General features: G+C 47.5%; 1 protein-coding gene across 4 annotated transcripts in view; it reads right to left on the bottom strand.

The window, feature by feature from the left end:
* The window catches only part of DNM1L (dynamin 1 like), a 1039542-nt gene that overhangs the window by 583604 nt on the left and 434463 nt on the right, over positions 1-21475 (bottom strand). For all 4 annotated transcript variants that reach the window (XM_069628197.1, XM_069628195.1, XM_069628196.1 and 1 more), the window contains one exon: positions 12090-12245. In XM_069628197.1, the coding sequence (XP_069484298.1) occupies positions 12090-12245 (156 nt within the window). The remainder of the gene's footprint in view (positions 1-12089; positions 12246-21475) is intronic.

A 21475-nucleotide genomic window follows, 5' to 3' on the forward strand; every position in this document is an offset into this window, starting at 1 on the left:
ATTTTATTAGACGTGGATAGCCAATTATGGTGGCGTCTAAGGAAGGAAATATGTTTTCTTTTATTTATGCCTAAGGCATAAATAAGTCTTGGCATTGGGCGTTCCCCTGAGTTGCGAACATCTCTGGGAAGCCCCATTCTGCGAAGACGTGGAACACAATGGGCCTCATTAGGACCCTGGTGGAATGGGTTTAACGGCGATGGTAAAGGTGCCGGAGCCGTTAAACCCATTCCGCCCTATTACGAGGTCCGCTTGAGGGACACGCTCTGGACGTCTGGTCAGCGAGGGGACCAAGGAGCTAACAACAGGCCCATTATTAACAGGCCCGTTGTGAGCTCCTTCCCCATTCCCATTGGGCCCTATGGGGGCTCAAATGGGGATGGGTAAACTGAATGAGCAATTACCGGGTTCTCCAAGGTTGGAATGGGCCGGTAATTCCTCATTCAAGGAACCCGGACCCGTGTTTGGATGCAGCCATGCCCTTATTAAAGGCATGGCTACCTCCAAACTCCTAATGAGGCCCAATGTCTTCGTGCAGACGCCTTTCGTATTCTATGGGCAGTGGGAAATCTCTGCTGAGCAAGTCTGCCAGACGATTGAGTTCCCCTGGAACAGGTTGGGACAACAGAAACATCGAAATGTTTTAGGACAGCTTGGATAGCCCTGGAGAGTGTGTGTGTGTGCCCCCTTGTTTGTTTAGGTAATACATGGCTGTGGTGCTGTCTGTCAGAACCAGCACCGTCTTCCCTTGTAGTTGTGTCTGAAAGGCTTTCAGTGCTTTGAACACCGCTAATAGCTCTAGCAGATGTATATGGTTGGATGCTGAAGCAGATGAGCTCCCCACCCCGTGAGAAATGCGTCTGTCGCGAGAGTGGCTTCCACTGCAGGGGTGGTGAAGTAGTTTCCCTTCAAGAGGTTTTCCCTCGACCACCACTGCAGAGAGAACAAGGGCTGGTGAGACGACTACCAGATCTTCCCATGGTCCGCTGGCCTGACACCACTGACTGTTGAGTCACTCTTGCATGGGATGCATGCACAACCACGCGTGGGGAACCAAGTATGTACATGACGCCATCATACCTAGCAAGCGCATGGCTTTGCGTATCTTCACCTCCCAACTGGCTACATATTGAGGGAACTGAAAAAGCATATTCTGAACCCTCTCGTTGGAGGGGAAGACAAGGACGTCCTTTGTCCGGATTAGAGCCCCCAGAAATTGTTTTACTTGACTAGGGACTAGACTGGATTTTTCCTCGTTGATAGAGGATCCCAGACTGAACAGGTGGTCTACTGTGTTCAAAAAGCATGTGTCGTAGGAGTCCCCTGTTATGAGCCAGTCGTCAAGGTAAGGATAAACCGGGATGGATAGTCTGCCACTACTGCCAGGACCTTGGTAAACAGCCTTGGCGCCAAGGCGATGCCGAAGGGGAGCACCTTGAATTGGTAATGCCTGTCCGCTATCATGAACCTTAGATATTTCCTGTGCGCTGGCAACATTGAAATATGAAAGTATGCATCTTTCATGTCCTATGTTGCCATGTGGTCCCCCTGTTTCAACAGTGGGATCACCTCCTGTAGCGCCCTGTAGCGTTAACATACAAAACATTTGAGGTTTTATAAATTTGTTTGCTGGGTGCAGGTCTAGAACAGGGCGGATGGTGAGGTCCTTTTTGGGTACAAGGAAGTACACTGAATAAATACCCTTGTTTACCTGAATAGGGATGGCTTTAAAAAAAAAAAAGCTATCCTTTACGAAATTACTTTACGAAACGCTCATGTCTCAGGTGTTGCCTTCCAATGAAGAATCTACAGAAGAATCGGAGGTTACGTGTGCTTGCTCATTATAGCACCTTTGGTGACTACTGACTCCATCTTTATTTACTGAAGACGGACGAGTTTTCCTTTCCACCTAACTCTTCGGACAAGTTCTACCCGGAGCATTTCACTACTAAGCATTTTCAGAAGCGTGACCCAGGTGCGCTCTACCTTTTTCTTTCTACTCGGCTGCATTGTTACACAGCGTACGAAGTTCAATAGGTTTGGAAAAGTAGCCTTCTACGGACTGCACTCCGTTCTTTAATCTATACTGGGGTGATACTAATCAACTCACCTCCATCCTGCACTGAGGCAGGCTCGGACTACTGATGCCAGTTTGGCATGCCGAAACGTGATTTATATACATGTTGTTCCCTTTAGGAACGAACTTTTGATTCTTCCCCACACGTTGGCAGATTAAATATACAAACTCAGCTAAAATAATATTCTTTTTACATACCTACCAGGGTAAATTTTTTATACACCCTGGTAGGCCTTATGTTGCAGGAACTATGGGTAGCCTGTAATAATTGTTTTATCTTGATGTGATTAATATGTTATCCCTTCTTTTGCACTTGATATATTTGTGATGAATGTTCTGTTTTTCTTTATTTTTTCAATTGCTCTATTCTACTTATTTTTTGCTTTAGAAATTGTGTAAAATCTCAAAAAAACTATGCTTTCAACAATAAATTTATGGTTAGCACTTCTCAGACTGCTCCCTTGGTGTATCCCCAGTGATTTGCCTCGCAAACACTAGCCTTTAAATTACTATGGAGATTTAATTTGAATGTCGGACAGAATCTAGGACTGTCTAGAGTGTGAGTACCCCTTTGTCGGTTTTTGTAAATTCTAGGGATGGCTTCTATGGCATTCTTCCCAGCAGCACTTCCACCTCTTGATTCAGGATCTGCAGATGGTCCGGTGAGAGGTGTCGTGAGCATGGCGGTCTGAACTGTGGTGGTTGAGCGAATTCCATGCAGTACCCGTGGGTGACAGTCTTTATTCCCCACTGGTCTGAAGTTCTCCCCTCCCATGCTGCGAGGAAAGATGTTAAACGCCTCCTGACCGGGGTGACATGGGAGGGGACCTGGATCTGTTGGTCATTTCTGACCTCAGGCTGTGGCTCCTCTGGGGTTGGGGCCTCTGCCGAGTCGTTGACCCCTAGGTGGGTAGTTGGCAGGGCTTCCTGATGTTTGTCCAGAGTTCCCGTTTCCTGTGTTGTTGTAGTTCTGACCTGCACGGGACTGCCCTCGAAAGGACCAACGAGAAACGCCTCCCCTTTGAGGAGAAGGTTTCTGAGTTATTTGTTGTAATGGTTTAAGAGTCTCATGCTCTTTCTTGGGTGTCTCCAGAGCATAGTTGACTGCTTTCCCGAAGAAATTGGTCTCTTCTATGGGTTTATTAATAAGGGCGGCCTGTGTTTCAGGCTTGAATCCCGAGTTGCGTAGCCAAGCGTCCCGCTTCAGTAGTGTGCCCTGGGCCAGGGATCTGCCTGCTGCCTCAGTGTCCAGAGTGTTCTTGATTATATTCTGATTTACTTGCCTGCCCTCGGCGACGATGGCGAGAAGGCTGGACCTAGAGGGTTCAGGGACCTCCTGGAGACCCTCTTGTACGAGGTTCCATTGTGCGTCTGCATAACTGGCAAGCAGCATGGTGTTATTCGCTATGCGTGTGGTGTATGCAGCTGCCGAGGTAACACTTACCTAAGGCATACAACCTCTTAGATTCCGTATCAGGAGGTGCCTCCCCCATAGCAAGGGGTACCCCTGCTAGTTTCCGGGTTGTAGCGACTACCAAAGAGTTGGGGGTGGCATGGCATTTAATATATGGAGTGTCTGTACGAGCTGGCCGAAATAGTTTTTCCACTCTTGGATTCACTGGCCAGGTCTGAGCTGGCATGACCAGTAAGGGGGCTAACCTTCTCTTAACAGAGTTCAGGAGGGGGAATGGCTTGGCTGGAGGGTGGTTTCTCTTTCAGAATGTCTTCCACAAAGTCTTGTTAAGGTACCGCCTCCTGGGTGGTGATCTGAAAATGCTCAGCTGTCTTCCTTAAAATGGCATTGAAGGCCATTTGATCGGCAACAGGCGAGGCCTGACGGGACGAAGTGGTGGGAGGAGAATACAGCCATAGGACATCAGTGTCCTGATCTAGCGTGGGAGCACCCATGGCTCTTGCTCCACTTGCTGGGTTTGTTCCCAGTTGTCCATGGCATCCGCCTGGTCATCAGGGTAGTCCTACAGGAAGGAAGGGTCTCCTTCCTCGTCGTAGATGTCCTGGTAAGTGTCCATGTGGACCACATCTTCATGGTAGACAGAAGCCGAAGGCTGAGAGTCAAGATTATCCTGGAAAAATGAACCTGACACCAAAATAGGGCCTTTACGAGATCTCTTAGGGGAAGGTTGCTCAGAACATGAGACAATCCTTATAGACCGTCCACGCATCCTTCGAATTTCTCCCTGGTCCACTTAGATGAACCAGAAGGGCCCGAAGGTGGAAAAACGTCGTCTTCCTATCTTTGGTGTCGAAATTTGTCCAAGGGTGTTGGACAGAGGCTCCCGACTGTCCTCATAGGTTTCGCGAGTACAGGGGCACCATGGTGTCTCTTTAGACTTGTCCACGGCCCCCTCCATGCGTTTAAACGGTATTAGGCATCAGCCCAACTGCCGAAAGTAATCCTTGCGATACTATCCTCTATCTCCACCGAATCGGCGTGAGTCAATGCGTCAGCGGTAGCTCTACAGCCTACCGTGGCATCAGAGGGCCTAGCGGTATATTTTTTGCCTGTGGGAAGGCTAGGAGGCATAAGAGTAGGTTTTCGGGCCTACCAAGGCCTTAGGGGGGCGTCGGATGTCCGCGCTTCGGCATATAAAACCGATTTAGAGGTAGCACCCTTATTTTTGGAATGCCAAGTCGCAAGACACTGCTGCGGATGCGGGGAAGGCTGCTGATCTATCAGACCAGAGGATTCCGTCTAAATTTCCGGCGGTCCAGTTGGTGCTTTCACCTTTTTCGACGGAACCGTCGAAATCGGTGGAGGGGTTGTGTGTTTAGTGTTTTGTGATATATGATACGATATGGCATTTATAACGCACCTATACACAAGTGTTTCAAGGCGCGACGAGGCAAAGGGGGGAACAGAGGGAGGACAAACAACGATCCTAATAAGCCAGGTGTCATTCAGATCGCGCAAGTGCATGGGAGGGGGGGGGGGGAGAAGTGCGTGGGGGTCACAGGTGCATGGGAAGGGGGGAAAGGAGAAGTGCGCCGGTCCCTGTCGCCGGGTGTTGTCCCCGAAGCGAGACTTGCATCAGGCCTAGAGGGGTCGGGGACGGGTGTGGCGGACTTAGAAGAGTCTGCCTCAAGGTCGAAGACATCCGATACGGTCATCAGTGTCCCTGTCACTTTCAGTGGGTGTGGCGGTGGGGGAGGGGGATGGTTCAGCAAGCAAAATACCATACGCGGCCCACCGCTTTACACTGCGCTCCTTAAGGGTCTTAGGCGAAGGAGCTTACATGCCGCACACCGCTTCTCTTCGAGATCTAGGGGTAGACAAGAATTACACGTTCTGTGCTCGTCTTTCCACGGGTACCTGTCCCTACACTTAAGGCAGAACCTAAATGGAGTCCTTTCCATAGCGAAAGGTATAAATAAAGATGACCAGACCTAGAGGGCAAATAGGGGGAAAGAGGAGAGACATAACAAAAGATATGGCCACCCCGACACCCGTCTCCGTACTGTGTAGGCCGGCCTGAGGGCCTGGCCACGTGGATGGCTCAGCCGCCGGATCTTAGACGCAAACTCCACTGCCGTCGAAACTTCTCTCAGTCTCCGTCAAGGTTGTTGAATCTCCGTCGAAGTGACTTAAGGGGAAATAACCGACAAAGTCGCTGACACTGAAACTGCACTGGTTACCTGGCCACCCTCTGTTCTTGGGCCCAGGTACCCTCCCCGCCAGTTGCACTCCTGCACAGCCTTCCCGGCAACCCCCGCACTTGGGGACTGTTTCTGTAGCCCTACAGTCCCACTACCAGCACTTGACACCCGACGTCTGCACTTACCCTTGCACTTGCCACCTGCTGGCCGTACTTTTACTTATTATTTATTTTCATATCCCATGTACTGCACTGTCTTCTCCTCCCTCCCTTCCCATGTACTTGCGCAATCTGAATGACACCTGGCCTAGTAGGATCATTTTCAGTCTTCCCTCCGTTCCCCCTCCCTTGCCTCGTCGTGCCTTGAAACACTTGTGTATAGGCGGGTTATAAATGCCATATCATATCAAAGATAAACAATGTCTCTTCTCAAGAACTCCACTATAGGGTGACCAGTTATCTGGGCGGAAAAAACCAATCTGAGGGACCTTGGCGCATGAGGGATTTTGGCTACACTAAACGTCACGATAGGGATAGTGTTACAGACACGCCTATGCCGACGTCCCCTTTCAGTTCCCAAAAGACAAGATGCAATACTCTGCTGTTACCACTGGATGTCGGACCATATGCACAACATGCGATTCTAAGCAGATTAACAAGCATCAAAAACATTTTTAAAATTATATTTGTTGTGAAGTCAAAGCTTAAACCTCAATCAGAAGAACCTGGAACAGGCATGTGTTACACTTATACTCTTGTCATAGCAGTAGAGTACGCTAGTGGTCAGTGTAAAGAGTGCACAATTTGGTGGCAATTTTTCCCTATACTTAAACACCTTAAAAACTGTGCTACTGTTATTGGAATGTTCAACCTGCCCGCCCCTCGCTTGCCGCCCCATCCCCAGCAGTCAACACCTGACAGTAACTGGGCCCCATGTGAACAGGATCAAGGTGCGAAACAAGGCAGTTTTAAGCCTCCGCAGGCAGTTCAAATTTCCACCAAAATAGTCCCAAGAATCCAAACTTAAGGCTATTTTAAGACAGGCGAGAAGAACAAGTTACTTTACCTGGTAACATTCTTTCAATGGGATGGTCCCACGACGTATTCCATATCTATGACAGTAATCACCACAGCTGTGCTGCTTCGGAAAATCTTTCGGCATCTGCGTCCTGCATCGATGACGTCGATACGCCGTCATTGAGGAGCTTCTCCGACGGCACCAGATGTTATAAGTAGGACGCACGACGCCCGTAGCCTCAGTTCCGTTTTTTCCGCTAACGTGTTCGCTTCGGAGATCTCGGCCCGCCTCGACTCTTTGGAGTGTCTGTTCTTTCGGTTCTTCGAACCTGTTCGGTTATAAGAAGTTTTCACGATGTTTTCCTCTTCTTCCACCCCACGTCCGGGCTTCAAGAAATGCGGGGACTGTGGGTCCAAGATGTCGGTGACGGAGTCGCACGACGGCTGCCTCTGGTGCCTCGGGGAGGCCCACGACACGGATGATTGTGTCGACTGCCAGTCGCTTACGTCCAAAGCCTTGCGGGAGCGCAAGAAGAAACTGTCGGTCGGTAAGGTGTCCAAGCCCCGGAAGTCGAGGTCCACTGGGCTTTCGACGGACGATTCGAGGGGCGACTCTCTGCATCGTCGTCGTAAGTCTAGGGGTCTCGGTCCCGGAGTGGGTCCCGCCACTCCTCTTCGAGGCACTCTCAGAAGAGCCGTCACCGGTCGCCTTCCTCGTCCGAGGACTCCGCCCGTCGGTGGGTCGTTTATCCCACCAAGCATGCGACTCCATAGGAATGGGCTTCCTTCGGTAAGAAAATGCTGGCGATTATTGAATCACAGGGCACCGGTCCGTCCGCGCCTCCGAGTGGTGTCGGACGTGACCGTACTAGAGACACCGCTCGTACGCCTTCGGGCTCAGGTGGTCGGCACAATTCGCAGGAAAGGTCCCGCACGGACAAGGGGAATCGTTCTAGTCATGACCGTTCCAGGTCCCGGTCCTCGACGCGCTCAAGACCGTGTGCACCTGTGATGTCTTTGAAGAAGACGTCGACGCCTGTGGCGCAGAGGTCGTCGAGGGACTCTCTCGAGGCTCCGCCTCCGAGGAAGCCGTCAATGCCATCGGCGCCCAGGCTGTCGAAGGACACGCTCGGGGCTCCGCCCTCGAGGCCTGTGTCGGCGCAGTCGATGCCGTCGGCGCTGCGTACGGCGTTGATTCACTCGACGCCTTTCGAGGCTGTTTCGACGGGGGTACCCCGGGATACGGTGGAACCCCCTAGAAAGGCTCTGACCAAGGCGAAGCTTGGCTTTGTTCCCCCTTCTGTGCCAACTTTCCACCATCTTGATTACATTTCAGAGGTGGATGAGGGCTCCGATGATGGCATGGTTCCTGATACGGTGCCAGATGAGATTATCTCGGGACATAGTCAGATTGAGGACCTGCGTCAGTCACTGCACAACGCCAGTGGTCTAGACACCTCTCCGGAGGTGGAGTTTTGTAGGCCTGAGCCTGGCACCCATGCCGACTCCTCGTACCGACGCCTTATGTCAAGGGTCACCGAGTACTTGGGGTGGTCTGCTCCCCCAGGGGATTTTCTTCAGGAGGACCTCACGGATATCCTCGACCAAGGTCCACCAACTGACCCGGTACTGCCGTTCCATATGGCTCTACAGAGGAGGATGGCGGCGGCTTGGACTGCTCCAGAGAGTCTCCCAGCAGTGGGCAAATCTTTGCTGCAAAAATCCCGCCCAGCCAGTAGCGACCCCTGCTACTTGACCACACACCCCACTCCAGAGAGTTTGGTGGTGCAGGCGTCTACGGCCCCAGTAAAGCAGGCGTTGTATCCTACCATCCCTCCTGATAGGGACGACAAGCGTTTTGATGGTTGGGCGAAGAAAGTGTTTTCTTCAGGGGGTATGGCTCTTCAGGCTGCCAACTCCGTATGTGCCTTGTCACGTTTCACGCACTCTGTGGAACTGTATCCTTAGCGGCTGAACATATTCCCAAAGGGGACGAACGGGATGGTTTTCTTGCTATGGTCCAGGATGGCAAGGATGGCATGTGTGAGGCCGTTCATTTGGGTTTGGACATGGCAGATTGCGTCAGCCGGTCCATGGCGGCGAGCACCGTAATACGCAGGTTTGCGTGGTTGCGGAAGTCGGGGTTTGCTCCTGATGTGCAAGCCCGGCTCCTCGACATGCCCTTTGATGGTGTCCATCTTTTTGGCAGCAAGGCTGACGAGAGCCTTGAGAGGTTGCAGACCTCAAAAGCTGCAGCAAAGTCGTTGGGCGCTGCAGTTCGCCAACCTCCGCCTTTTCGTCCTAGGGGACAGCAATGGAGGGGAGGTTCCTTTCGTTATCACTCATCCTTTGGTAAAGCAAAAGGAGCTGCTAGTCAAAGGGGCCACCGAAGGAGTGACAGAGGTGGAAAACAAGGTACTCGAGGTGCCAAGGCCGCTCGGGCTGTTGCCTCTTTGCCATCAGGCAACGCCGCAGCCGCTTCAGCTCAGTCATGAGGCCATGTCCCATTGTTCGCTGGTTGGGGGAAGGCTGGCGCAGCATCTTGTCGAATGGCGTGCCATTACTTTAGATGTGTGGGTTCTGGAGATCATAGCCCACGGCTACTGTCTTCCTTTCCGGCAGAGGCCTCAAGACAATCCACCAGGGAACCTCTCTTTGAAGAGTCCGGATCCGCTCCTTGCGCAGGAAATTCAATCCCTGCTGGAGAAAGGCGCCATAGAACTGGTGCTTGTAGCGGAGAGGAACAAGGGATGGTATTCCCCTTATTTTTTGATTCCAAAGAAAGACTGGGGATTGAGACCCATCATGGACTTGCGCGGTTTGAACAAACTCCTCAGGGAGGACAAGTTCAAGATGGTTACTCTTTCTCAAGTCCTCCAGGCCCTTCAACTTCAGGACTAGTTGGTGTCTCTCGACCTCAAGGACGCTTATTTTCAAGTGCCGATCCATCCAAAGCACAAGAAGTACCTGAGGTTTGCGGTTGGCGACTCGCACTTTCTGTTTCGGATTGACCTCTGCCCGAGGGTCTTCACCAAGCTCATGGTAGTGGTGGCAGCGCATCTCAGGAAAGGGGGGATTCAAGTCTACCCCTACCTGGACGATTGGTTGATCAGGGCGCGCTCTCCCAAGCAAGTCCTGGATCATCTGTCCGTCACCTGCCACTCCCGCCACAAGCTGGGCTTCTCCCTCAACTTAAAGAAGTCCCACTTGACGCCAACTCAGAGGCTCCAGTACATCGGAGCAGTGCTCGACACGTCCCTGGGGCAGTGTTTTCTTCCCCAGGTGAGGGCTCAACACATTCAGCAGATGGTGCACAAGTTCCAACATGCCCAGAGTCTCCCTGCATTAGAGTTCTTGAGATTGCTCGGCCTCATGGCATCCTGCTTTCTTCTGGTGCCAGAGGCCAGGTTGCGGAGGAGATCTTTGCAATGGGCACTCAAGCTCCAGTGGTCTCCGTCCTCCGGCAGGATGAGCCATAGACCAGCATCAATGCATCCCCATACTTCACAATGAGCATTGCTACAAAGTGATAATCAAATTACACTTACCAAAGCATGGAATGCTCATTACGGCACCAAGCATCGATGTTTTGGTTTCCATTTACACTGCCCCAAAACCAACAAAATCAAACCTTTTCAAAGCTAGTTTGCCTTTAGAATGAGAGTCAGGACACTCAACTACTCTTGTGCTCAACTTCCATGATGCCCTATGGCTTTGAAAATGCTAGCTAGGACTCATGGGAGATCTAGTCCAAAAGCTGTGGCAATTAGGAGTTGCTGATGCTCAAGCATAACAATGTGTGTGTTATGAGGAATCACTTTAAAAAGAAAAAAAACCTAAACGGGTGCAGCACTGAGGCTTCCTCATTTCTTCTTTTCTGATCCCATCAGTCTTGAAATCCACCATTTACCTCTCCAATGAAATGATAAATAAAATGTTTTTATTTTGTGCGTGCTTCATGCTGGACTGAAGTCTTTAACCACGGCACCCGGTATCTACCCCATGCAACTCAGTGCTGTCTTGTTCCCAATACCAGCACATTACGTGCAACAATCCTCCAGGACCAACAAATCGACATTCATTATTCGCTCCCCTGTATGTTTGGCGTATTCTAAGTTTCTGCCCGAATCTAGTCCATGAAACAATCCAAAAGAAATTCCCAGTCGAAAAGGACTGAGCTAGTGTACATGCCATCCCATTTAAAAATGCTTTCAGTGATGCATCTCGTGGCACATAAATATTAGCAGTTTGTACCCAACTCAATTATATTGATCAAGGCAGGTAAAGCTTTTTACTTCTTTATTCAAGATCTCTATAAAGTCAATTATAATCAATTTTAAAATCCATTGTGTAAAGAAGGCATCCAGTGATTGCAGTAAACTGCATTGTGAACACTGCAAAATTAATCACTTAAGAAACTCTAAGATAAAATAATGCACATTAAAAAGTTGCAGACAGCACTGCAAGTCACAAGTATGGCTGCACATCAGTAATTTGTTCTCCGGACCACATCACCCTGGTGCTGCTTGCCCGTTTGGTACATTCCTGGTTGGAGCTCAAGGAATCGATATGTTACATCCGAAGCCTGTGTCTTGGGGAGGTCTCTTGGATTCTCTATAGTTTGCAGTTTAGTTCCCAAGCTCCAGACCCAGCATGACTAGCTCTCTCCTTGCAGACCAAGCTCTCGCTGCTCGATCCAGTGGCCCACTGCGCCGCCAGCCACCCCACATGGCCAGAGTTAAGGTAAAGCCTCTTCCTTTCTATAGTGATCCACATCACTTCACTGCACTTGTCCAGGTGCAGTGAATCTTTTCTGGTGGGTCAAGCAGTACGAAAGGCTTTTAGCACCTTCATTTGAATGTTCTAGTAGTTGGCACATGTGCATGACAACAGACTGGGAACTGGGCAAAGGACACATATTGCACTAAAAGTGGCGAGCAACTTCAAAGTAGTTACATAAGCAAGGAGTCATTCAACAAAGTTAAAAAAAAAAAAGGTTTGTTAAGTAAGGATAACGTTAATATTTTCAGACTTTGTAGTTAAAAATACAGCATTTTATTACTTGGAGTTGGCAAGAGGTTCAAAAACAAATATAGAATGTGCATGAGTTTCCTTTCAAAGACATGCAAAAACTAAAGCCGCAAGGACTTTTCTTGGACATTTTTTAAATTTGATTGGTTTCTGTGTGTGGGTAGGCATGTGTAGTTCCAGTTAAGGAAGGTGCTGTTTTAAGAACTATTTGACTAGCACAGTAGATTTCTATGAACAACCCCACACCACATGACCAGTGTGGACTATGAATTGGAGTGAGACCTTAAAGAACAAATCAAACTAGTAGTCCAGGCAAGCAGACCTAAATATCCGATTTAATGTTCTGGTACCTGTGTGCTGTAATTGCTACAGTGCTGAATAATCCTTTGCATCTCCTCATGGACCAACTCCACACACCGTAAACTCGGCTCTTCTAGACGTTTGACTTGCCTCTTCACCAAGAGCTCGAAGGAAATTTCAGGCACAAACAAGGCAGGCCGTGGACCCTAATTAGAGGAGGAAAAAGAAAATTCAAGGTGAACGGAAATGTATACAAATAAACGTTATGCTAGGAATGGACAAGAAAATCAAAACAATCACCACAGGCAGAGTTGACAAGTTTATCTTGAACTTCGGAATCGCGGTTGAAGCATTACTAGTGTGGGCAGGGTAAGGCGTTTGGAATAGGTAATGGGTGCATGTAAAATTACAAAAAGAAGGGGTATCCAGTCAATATATCTAAAACATTACAGAGTGGTACATTTCAGAGTGGACCATAATACCGAAAACCCCCGAAAACATGAATCAAATGAGGGGTAGTGGGGTGAAGGGGTTAAAATGGGTCAGGTTGGGTTGGTGTTAGAAGGGTAAAAACAGGGGGCTTGGGAGGGGGTAGCTCCTCGTATCAAACAAATAGTTGTTTTTTTGGTATTCTGTCTGCAATTAAATGTACCACTATTTGTGGTTAGTAAAATCACCTATAATCAAAGAAGGCACGCCAAATAGGTTTCATGCAGATAACCTGGCAGTTTGTGGGTGCAATACCCTGAAGAGTTCAGCAATTATCATTGGACAAAGCAGGTGCCACCAGAAGGCACAAATTAATACAGATACGTTTTATGTTTGGTCAGCAAGGCAACATCTAGTTAGGCACTGTGAATTTCAGAAAGGGTGTGTGGGGGGAGTGGGGGATCCTCGGTCCACAAAATCATTACTCCTCATTTGCTATTGGCAAATAATAATTCACTGGTGACCACTAACAAAAGATGTGCATGTGGAGAGCAGGCTTACATGCCGAGGCTCTGCCTGTTAACATGCAATTGAAAACTGAGCAGGTTCACAGCAGCAAAATAGCCTGCAAAAAGCAGAAAAACAAGATGGGAACGAGTTTGAAATATACACAGCAAGATCAAAACAACTTTAGGCAATGAGTCACGTCAATGACATGATTTTAGAGAAGACATTACCAGAAGGTAGAATTCACAGGGGATATATGTTGGGAGAGGATACTAAAGGGAGTTGTGGGATGGTAGCATATTGCCTCAAGCCTCTGTTGATGGAGGTTCTACAATTCTAGTACAGGACACAATGTGGTACAGTTCTCACATGTACGAAATGAGGGCCATGGGCAATACTAAACAGGATTGGGGATTTGAGCACAGGGTAAACTATGCAAACCCTCTACCATCTAATAAAGCATTGACCGATAATTTCACTAGGAAGAGAAGAATACTTCCTGGTCATTTTACAACCAACCCAAACATTAGGTTCAGAGCAGTGGTTATGCACAACAATCGTGGTGTGTTGTAAAACGTCTCAAAAGGAGACTGACTCCATTAATACACAGGCACACAGAGATTATCAATTTCTCTTCAAGTTGATGTATAATTTTCAAAATGGCGCATCAAAACACAGACACATGGACAGAAAACATTCCAACTGTCCCAGCCTCTCATAAAAGATGTCCTTAGCATGTGCTGGTGTACCACCTGTATAAGTGGATAGAATAAGCACACAGATGTTTTTCTTATATTTTCTAAGGTCAAAAGGCCATGATGATTTTACAGCTTTCATGGTGTCACTTTTTATGACTAAAGTGGCCTACTCGTTAAGCCTGATTTTATTAGAACACAAAAGATAGGGATAGAATACTCAGTATTTGTAGCAATGGACAATTTTATGAGCCTATACTCGAGGTCTATGCCTGGATAAATAAACTGGATAAAATTAAATTGGGTTTCTATGAAGACTAAGCCAGAGGGGTCAGTATATTAACTATACCTCCCCTACTGGTATTACGTAGTAGAAGTACAACAGATTCACAACCACACTGCACATACACATTAAGTTTAGATGAATGGAATATTTTAATGAAGTGAAAACAGCCGACACGTTTCAACCACAAGGTCTTCTTCCAGGCTGATATATACATATCAAATATCACAGACAGATAATGTACCTAACAAATAAATATGCAAAGTCAAAATTGGTTGAATGCACCAGAAACAGTTGTCACCAATAATCCATAGCAGGGAGAAAAAAACCATAACACGCGGTAAGGGTAAACATAATTAATTGCTAATTGATTAAATAACCGTTTAGTCAACCTTTCAAGTCACAACTAATGTTAAGAGTGGGACTCCACCATGTAAACCAATTTAAAAAAATCGTTTGGCATATTTGTAGTACCCAAGTGGGCGACACCAGAGCCAAGACATAACGCATGCTCAATCATGCAGTGAAAATCCCATATCTATGAAGATCCAGCTGATTGTATAGATTAGGTTGCACTTGGATAAATCTACAGCGAGCCATTTTTTGTGAAATGTTAGGGAACGGCATGATCAATTATGTCCGCCCACCTTGACTGTTTTCTATTCTCCCACTTGTGGGAACTTAAAAGTGTACCGAAATTGAAAAAACAAAAGCTAACATTAAATTAAATTCCCCCAACCCTTACTTCTAGGGAACCCTGTATACACCCTCTCTGATTGGCATACACGTTTTCAGTAAACTATATTAGCCGCAATTGCGTAGCTCTCAACTCTGTCAGGAGTCCATGGGGGTATTAGAGAAACAAGAAAAAAGGAAGGGCAATGTTAAAAAGTAACCCCTCACTTGTGAAATGAAAACTCAAAAGTACATGAGTGATTCCCTATCCATACAAATATAAAACTCACCTGATGTCCCTGAATTGAATTGCGTACAATGATGCCATGTACCGGCTCTGTTATTCTGAGCAACTGCTGCCACTTTGAAAAATAATGGCTTAGGCTGCATCAGCCCACCATCTTGGAATGGGATAGGGATAATAAGGATCATCAGTCAGACTGTTGTTCCAACGGAAATCTTTCCATATACATAGTTTCCCATTAGTGAGGCTCTGAGTGACAAGCCCAAGTTTTGCCTCGGATGTTCTCCAAATAGACATTAAAGAACTATTATTTTTTTGTATGTGTATAATATTTGACAAACCTTTCAATGTATGCGCATTTACATGACAATAACAATGTATAGCTACCCACTGCATAGATCTGCATTGAAGTCTTCGTGCAACAATATTATGCAAGGAGCAGGGCAGACAGATTACATACGAGCCATTGAACCTTGTACGTATTTTCCTTTCGTTTTTTTTATGACATCAAAACCATAACAAAAGGAGAATACATAAGAGCCAAACGTACCTGTAGTTGGGAATGTGATTATCGGGTTGAATGTGGAAAAATCAGACTAAGATTTCTGGCAAGAGGCTACTCATCTGCACTTTTAGATGCAGCCCAACTTGAGGTCAACCAGTTAGAGAGTTTCTTTGCTTACTAAATCTAAAGATCATGCTAGGAGTCCCAGAACACCCAGATTCCTCACCATGTACAATGCAGACAGCGAGCTTTTGTATCATATGCTTTGAAAATACTGCCATCTCCCAAGACTGGATAAGGATTAGTTGGAACACCTTGATACCAAACCACATATCACATACAGCAAAGCTCCTACATTGAGGACTTTATGTCCTTCATTCATGAGGGATATTATTTATTTATTTACTAACAATTATAAAGCGTGCACCAGCCTGGAGGCATTGTGGCGCTGTTACAGGTGAAACCAATCTGATTACAGGGAGCATAACTGTAAGAGACAAGCAAACACTTGGTTACAATCAATACATGGGGTGTCCAGGGTTCAACAGGCAACAGTGGGAGTGTCAGTTGAATAGTGTAGTTTTGAGGCTTTTTCAGAAGGTAGTGAGGGAGGTTTAAGCACAGAGGGCCTTGGATAGGGTGTTAGAGTTTAGGTGCTAAGTGAGGAAAGCCTATACCCCCTGCTTTAGCCCTTTTGATGGACGGGATGCGCAGTTGGTTGTGTGGTGCGTTCTTCTCGGGCATGTGGCGGTGTGTCTGCTGATGGTTTTGGATAGGTATGAGGAGGAAGACATTTATGAGTTACGGTAAGAGTCTTAAATGTAAATCTTTAACCGGGAGCCAGGGGGCATCTCCTCTGGCCTGTGATGTGTTCTGTTTTGGGGATATTAAGTGCTGCTCTGAGATTGTTATTCTGGTCAATTTGGAGCCGGTTTAGGGTTTTTGGCTGAAGTGCCTGCAAGGAAAATGTTAATCTCACTTGGCACCGATGGTGGCTCGGGCGATAGAGGAAGGTTTGGTTGGAGAGGAATGGTTTGATGGCGTTTATTAATTTGTTGGTGTGGGCAGAATCGGGGGTAATGGCACCAACCTGTTTGTTTATGGACAAGGTGGAGTCTAGATGGACCCCAAGGGTTTTGACTGAAGAGAAGACTGAGATGGTGGAGTTGTCAATGATGAAGTTAATGTATTTTTGTTTGTGTTTCTGCAGTATTTCTCTTTCGACCTATTAGAATGATCGCTGTTTTGTCTCTGTTAAGGCAAAGACCATTGGCTGTCATCCACACTTGGATGGCGGAATAAATTTGGAGAAGGGCTGCAGAGTCATGGTCACACAAGCCAGTGAGGGGGAGGAGGACTTCAGCATCATCGGCACAGTTGGTGTAGGCTATGCCGAGGGAAATCCAAATTGTCAAAGAGGGGCTTGGTAAACAAGTTGTAGAGGGTGGGTGCAGTGCACGACCCCTGGGGAACATCGCAGTGGATGATGGGAGCGGCGTTGGCCAAATCTGAGAAGACTTTCATAGCTCTGCCTTCTAAGAAGGAATTAATAAACAAAGAGGCCTGCTTAGAAAAGAAAAGTGGGCTGTATTGATGAGGTGGGAGATAAGTATATTGTTATCCACTAGGTCAAATGCAGCCGACAGGTCCAGTAGCAGTAAGAGGGCTGGTTTACCTTTGTCCATTATTTTGGTTATTTTTTTTATTTTATTTTTATTTTTAAGTCCAGTAGGGCAGTTTCAGTGCCAGTGCCATGGCCTTTACGGAATCCTGATGGTCTTTGACCTAGGATGGAGTTGGTTTCAAGGAAATGCTGGATCTGGTTGTGGGCAGCTTTATCTAGGATCTTGAGCAGGAATGGGATGGTGGTGATAGGCAGTAGTTGTTGGGGGAAGAGGGCTTTTTAAGAAGGGGGCCGACCCAGGCTTCTTTTCGACTGAACGTGACGGTACCCTAGGTAAATGAAGCATTAATGAACGCAGTGATGAGGTGGGCCAAGGAGTCAGCGCAGTCTTTGATGATGTTGGGCGGACAGATGTCTCCTTTACACGTGGATGGTTTAAGGAGAGCTGTGACATCCGGTTCCGAGACGTCTCTGAAGGAGAAGGGGAGGGGGGGCTTCAGCTGGGGGTTGTGGGTGTGGCGTGAGAGTCAGACTTTGGTAGTGTGCTGCCTTGAGTTTGTATTTTATCTTGGAGAAGAGTGATTTTGTTTAGAAGTGCTGCCTGTATACTGGTACACCATGCTTCATCTTTGATTTAATCGGGGCTAGTGGGCGGGGTGGTAAGGTCTTTAAAGATGGAGAACAGCTCCTTGGACTTAAAGCTGGCTTTAGAAATCCAGAGATTGATGGCATTTGATTTGGAGTTGAGAATCGCTTTTTTATATCACGATGAGATGCTTTTGAATTCTTCTTTGGTGTAATCACAGGGGTTATACTGACAGTTCATTAGGGCAGTGGGTTTGTTTTAGCAGAGGAGTAGTAGGTCATCCGTAAACCAGGAATTGGTTTTCGTGGATTTTATTTCTTTTTTTTTAGCTTCAATCGGAGCTATGGTGTTAATGGCTCTGGAGAGAGCAAGAGCATATAAATCAGCAAGGGTGTTGGGGTCATTGGCGAAGGGAGGTTTCAGTTCCTTGACATCTAGTAGGTGGCGAAGGTTATTGGCCGTAAGTTTTTTGGAGCTTCGAACCATAGCATAGGAGAGGTTTAGTGGTAGGTTTTGTGGGAATGGAGAATTGGATGCAATTGTGGTCTGTCCATGGGTATACCAGATTGGAGGTTATGGTGGAGGAGCAGTTGTGGTCTGCTACCCAATCAAGGGTGCGGCCCTTAGAGTGCCTAGAGTGGGTGACTTTTTGTATGAACCCAAGGTCTTTGAGTATCTTGGTAAGGGCCGAGGCTGCTTTATCTTTAGGGTCGGTGAGACAGAGGTTAAGGTCACCGCAGACTGGAGATTGGTTATATAAAATGCGCCAAAGGGGGCTTCCATAAATGTGGAGACTGCTCAATGTGCCCATTTGCCTTTGAAAGAAATTAGATTAACTTTGCAAATACAGGCACTCAGAAAGTGGCAACATTCATCAATGGTAATTCCAAATTTGTAATTTATTACATCATTTCTATTTGTGGTTCTCATTATAGAGGCAGCACAATTTGAGATATAAAAGTTAGGATTTGTGAACATAGGAGTACGATTTCCAGTCAAGATGCCAAATACCCGTTGGCCTTGCATTGTATTGTACATTTATATAGCGCCTATACACAGGAGTGTTTCAAAGTGCCCAAGGAGGGTGGAAACATGGGGCAAAACAGTCGCTCAGAGCCCTTGAAATTCTGAGACGATAATAGTCTGCACAGGCTGAGTAAGTGCATAACACATGCATTAACAAGCATCAGACGACATGCATTACTCACCGTAATAGCATTTCTGATGATTGTATCTGCTTAGATTCACATGCTGTGTATATGGTCAGACATCCAGGGGTGACCGCAGAGTATTGCATCTTGTCTCTCAGGGACTGAAAGGGGACGTTGGCATAGGCGTGTCTGTAACATTATCCCTGTCGTCACGTGTAGTGTACCCAAAATCCCTTACGCGCCGAGGTCCCTCCGATTGTATTTTTTCTGCCATGAGGGAGCCCAAGGCTATTGTGAGTGAGTACATGAAGAGAGAAAGTAAGACGTCTATGTTCCTTCCACCCCAAGCGGGGAGGTAGGGAGGGCACACGTGAATCTAAACAGATACAAATCATCAGAAATGCTATTACGGTGAGTAATGCATGTCTTCTGATAACTGTTAATCTGCTTAGAATCACATGCTGTGCATACACTAGCGGGCAGTACCCAGAGTTGGAGGTGGGCTGTGAGAAGGAACAGTACAGAAAAGATGTCTTAGTACTGCTTGTCCCACCTGAGAATCAGACCTGGAATGAGTGTCTAGGCAATAGTGTTTTGTAAAGGTGTGTACAGAACTCAAGGTTGCTGCTTTGCAAATGGACTCTAGGGGATCATTTGCAATGAATGCTATGGAAGCCCCAGTGCCCCGAGTAGAGAGTGCTCTAGGCTTGAAGGGCAGTTCTCTCTTAGCAAGAGAAACAGTGTGATGCATTTGACAATCCACCTTGAGATAGCTGATTTAGAGACAGGATCCCCTACTCTACCAACTGCCACTGAAACAAAAAATTGGTTTGTTTTCCTAAGTGTTTTCATTCTTTCCAGGTAAAACATGACTGCCCTGCGCACATCTAGTGTGTGTGTAGGCTTCTTTCGGCCATGCTAGTGGGATTCTGGAAAAAGGTAGGTAGTTCAATCGATCGGTTCACATGGAACTTCGAGATGAATTTAGGCGCAAATCTGGGGTGAGTGCGCAGAACTGTGGATTGTAACAAAAGGGTCTATAACAGAGAGGGCCTGTAGTTTGCTAACCCTTCTAATAGAAGTGATCGCCACTAGGAAGGCTGTCTTGTAAGTAAAGTCTTTTCGGATGTAAACCTGATTTAGGGGTAGCACCCTTGTTTTTAGAGTGCCCAGTCGCAAGACACTGCTGCGCATGTGTGGAAGGCTGATCTACCAGATCAGAGGAATCCGGCAAAATTTTCAACGGCCCTGTTGGCGCCTTCACCTTTTTCGACGGAACCGTCGAAATCAGTGGTGGGGTTGTGTGCTTAGTGTGTCATGGTTTTTGAACGTCTGTCACCAAGTGTTGTCCCTGAAGTGAGACTTGCGTCAGGCCTTGAGGGGTCGGGGACGGGCGTGGCGGACCTAGAAGCATCCGCCTCAAGGACTATGACATCCGATACGGATGTCTGGTCATCGTCAGTGCCCCCGTCACTTTTGGCTGGTGTGGCGGTGGGGGAAGAGGGTTCAGCCCGCGACATACCGTACACGGCCCACCGCTTTACACAGCGCTCCTTAAGGGTCTTAGGCCGAAGGAGCTTACAAGTAGCACACTGCTTCTCGTCGTGATCTAGGGAGAGACAATTACACGTTCTGTGCTAGTCTTTCCACGGGTATCTGACTCTACACTTAAGGCAGAACCTAAATGGAGTCCTTTCCATAGCAAAAAGGTATAAACAAAGATGACCAGACCTAGACAGTAAAGAGGGTGAAGAGGAAAGACAACGAAAGATATGGCCACCCCGACTCCACTCTCCCTACTGAGTAGGGAGCCCAGGGGGCCCAGCCACATGGATGCTTCAGCTGCCGTAGAAACGCCTGCAGTCTTCAGCAAAGTTCTTCATCGCTGTCGAAGTGACTTATGAGGGAATAACTGTCTAAAGCCGGTATAAAGATACAGTGTCTCTTATGTAAGAGATACGCTATAGGGCAACCAGTTATCTGGGCGGAAAAAAAACAATCTGAGGGGCCTCGGCACATGAGGGATTTTGGGTACACTGCACGTCACAATAGGGATAGTGTTACAGACACGCCTATGCTGACGTCCCCTTTCGGTCCCCGAAAGACAAGATGCAATACTCTGCGGTTACCACTGGATGTCGGACCATATGCACAGCACGTGATTCTAAGCAGATTAACAAGCATCAGAAGATGCATTCAACAGTTAAGGCACAGCAAATAGGCCTAATGGCGATTCTGCAGTTTTACCAGTACAATTAAGGGGAGAAGACAAGGGAGAACAGACAATTGTCAGGGACGTTGCATTTGGGTCGTGCAAGTGCATGGAAGATCACAGGAAGGGGGAGGGCCAAGTGCACCTAGTCGGCAGAGACTGCGGTAAGTGCAGAGAGAACAACTCTTGGGTTATGATAAGTGCAATGAAGGTGGGTGGGGGTAGGGCCCGGAGGCAAGCGTGAGGACTGGCGGGGGTGCTTGGGACTGGTGAGACTCTGAGGTGCACCATGCGGCCAGTCAGCAAGCTGTGAAGGAGAGAGCAGAGGGCTATGTTATCAAGGTAGAGGAAGAGCGAAGGAAGAGGAAAAAAGGAAGGTCTTGAGGAGTTTCCGAAACTTAAGAAGGTCAGTTTCAAGATATGGGCGGCAGGGAGGCCCCTGCTGGGGATAAGGATCCCTCTCAAATCTCTGCTTGGAGAACCGGCTCACTCGCAGAAGGTTGGAGGTAGACGAGCGGAGGGCTT

This window comes from Ambystoma mexicanum, chromosome 12, assembly GCF_040938575.1.
Source record: "Ambystoma mexicanum isolate Mex_15411 chromosome 12, UKY_AmexF1_1, whole genome shotgun sequence".
Taxonomy (NCBI): Eukaryota; Metazoa; Chordata; class Amphibia; order Caudata; family Ambystomatidae; genus Ambystoma; species Ambystoma mexicanum.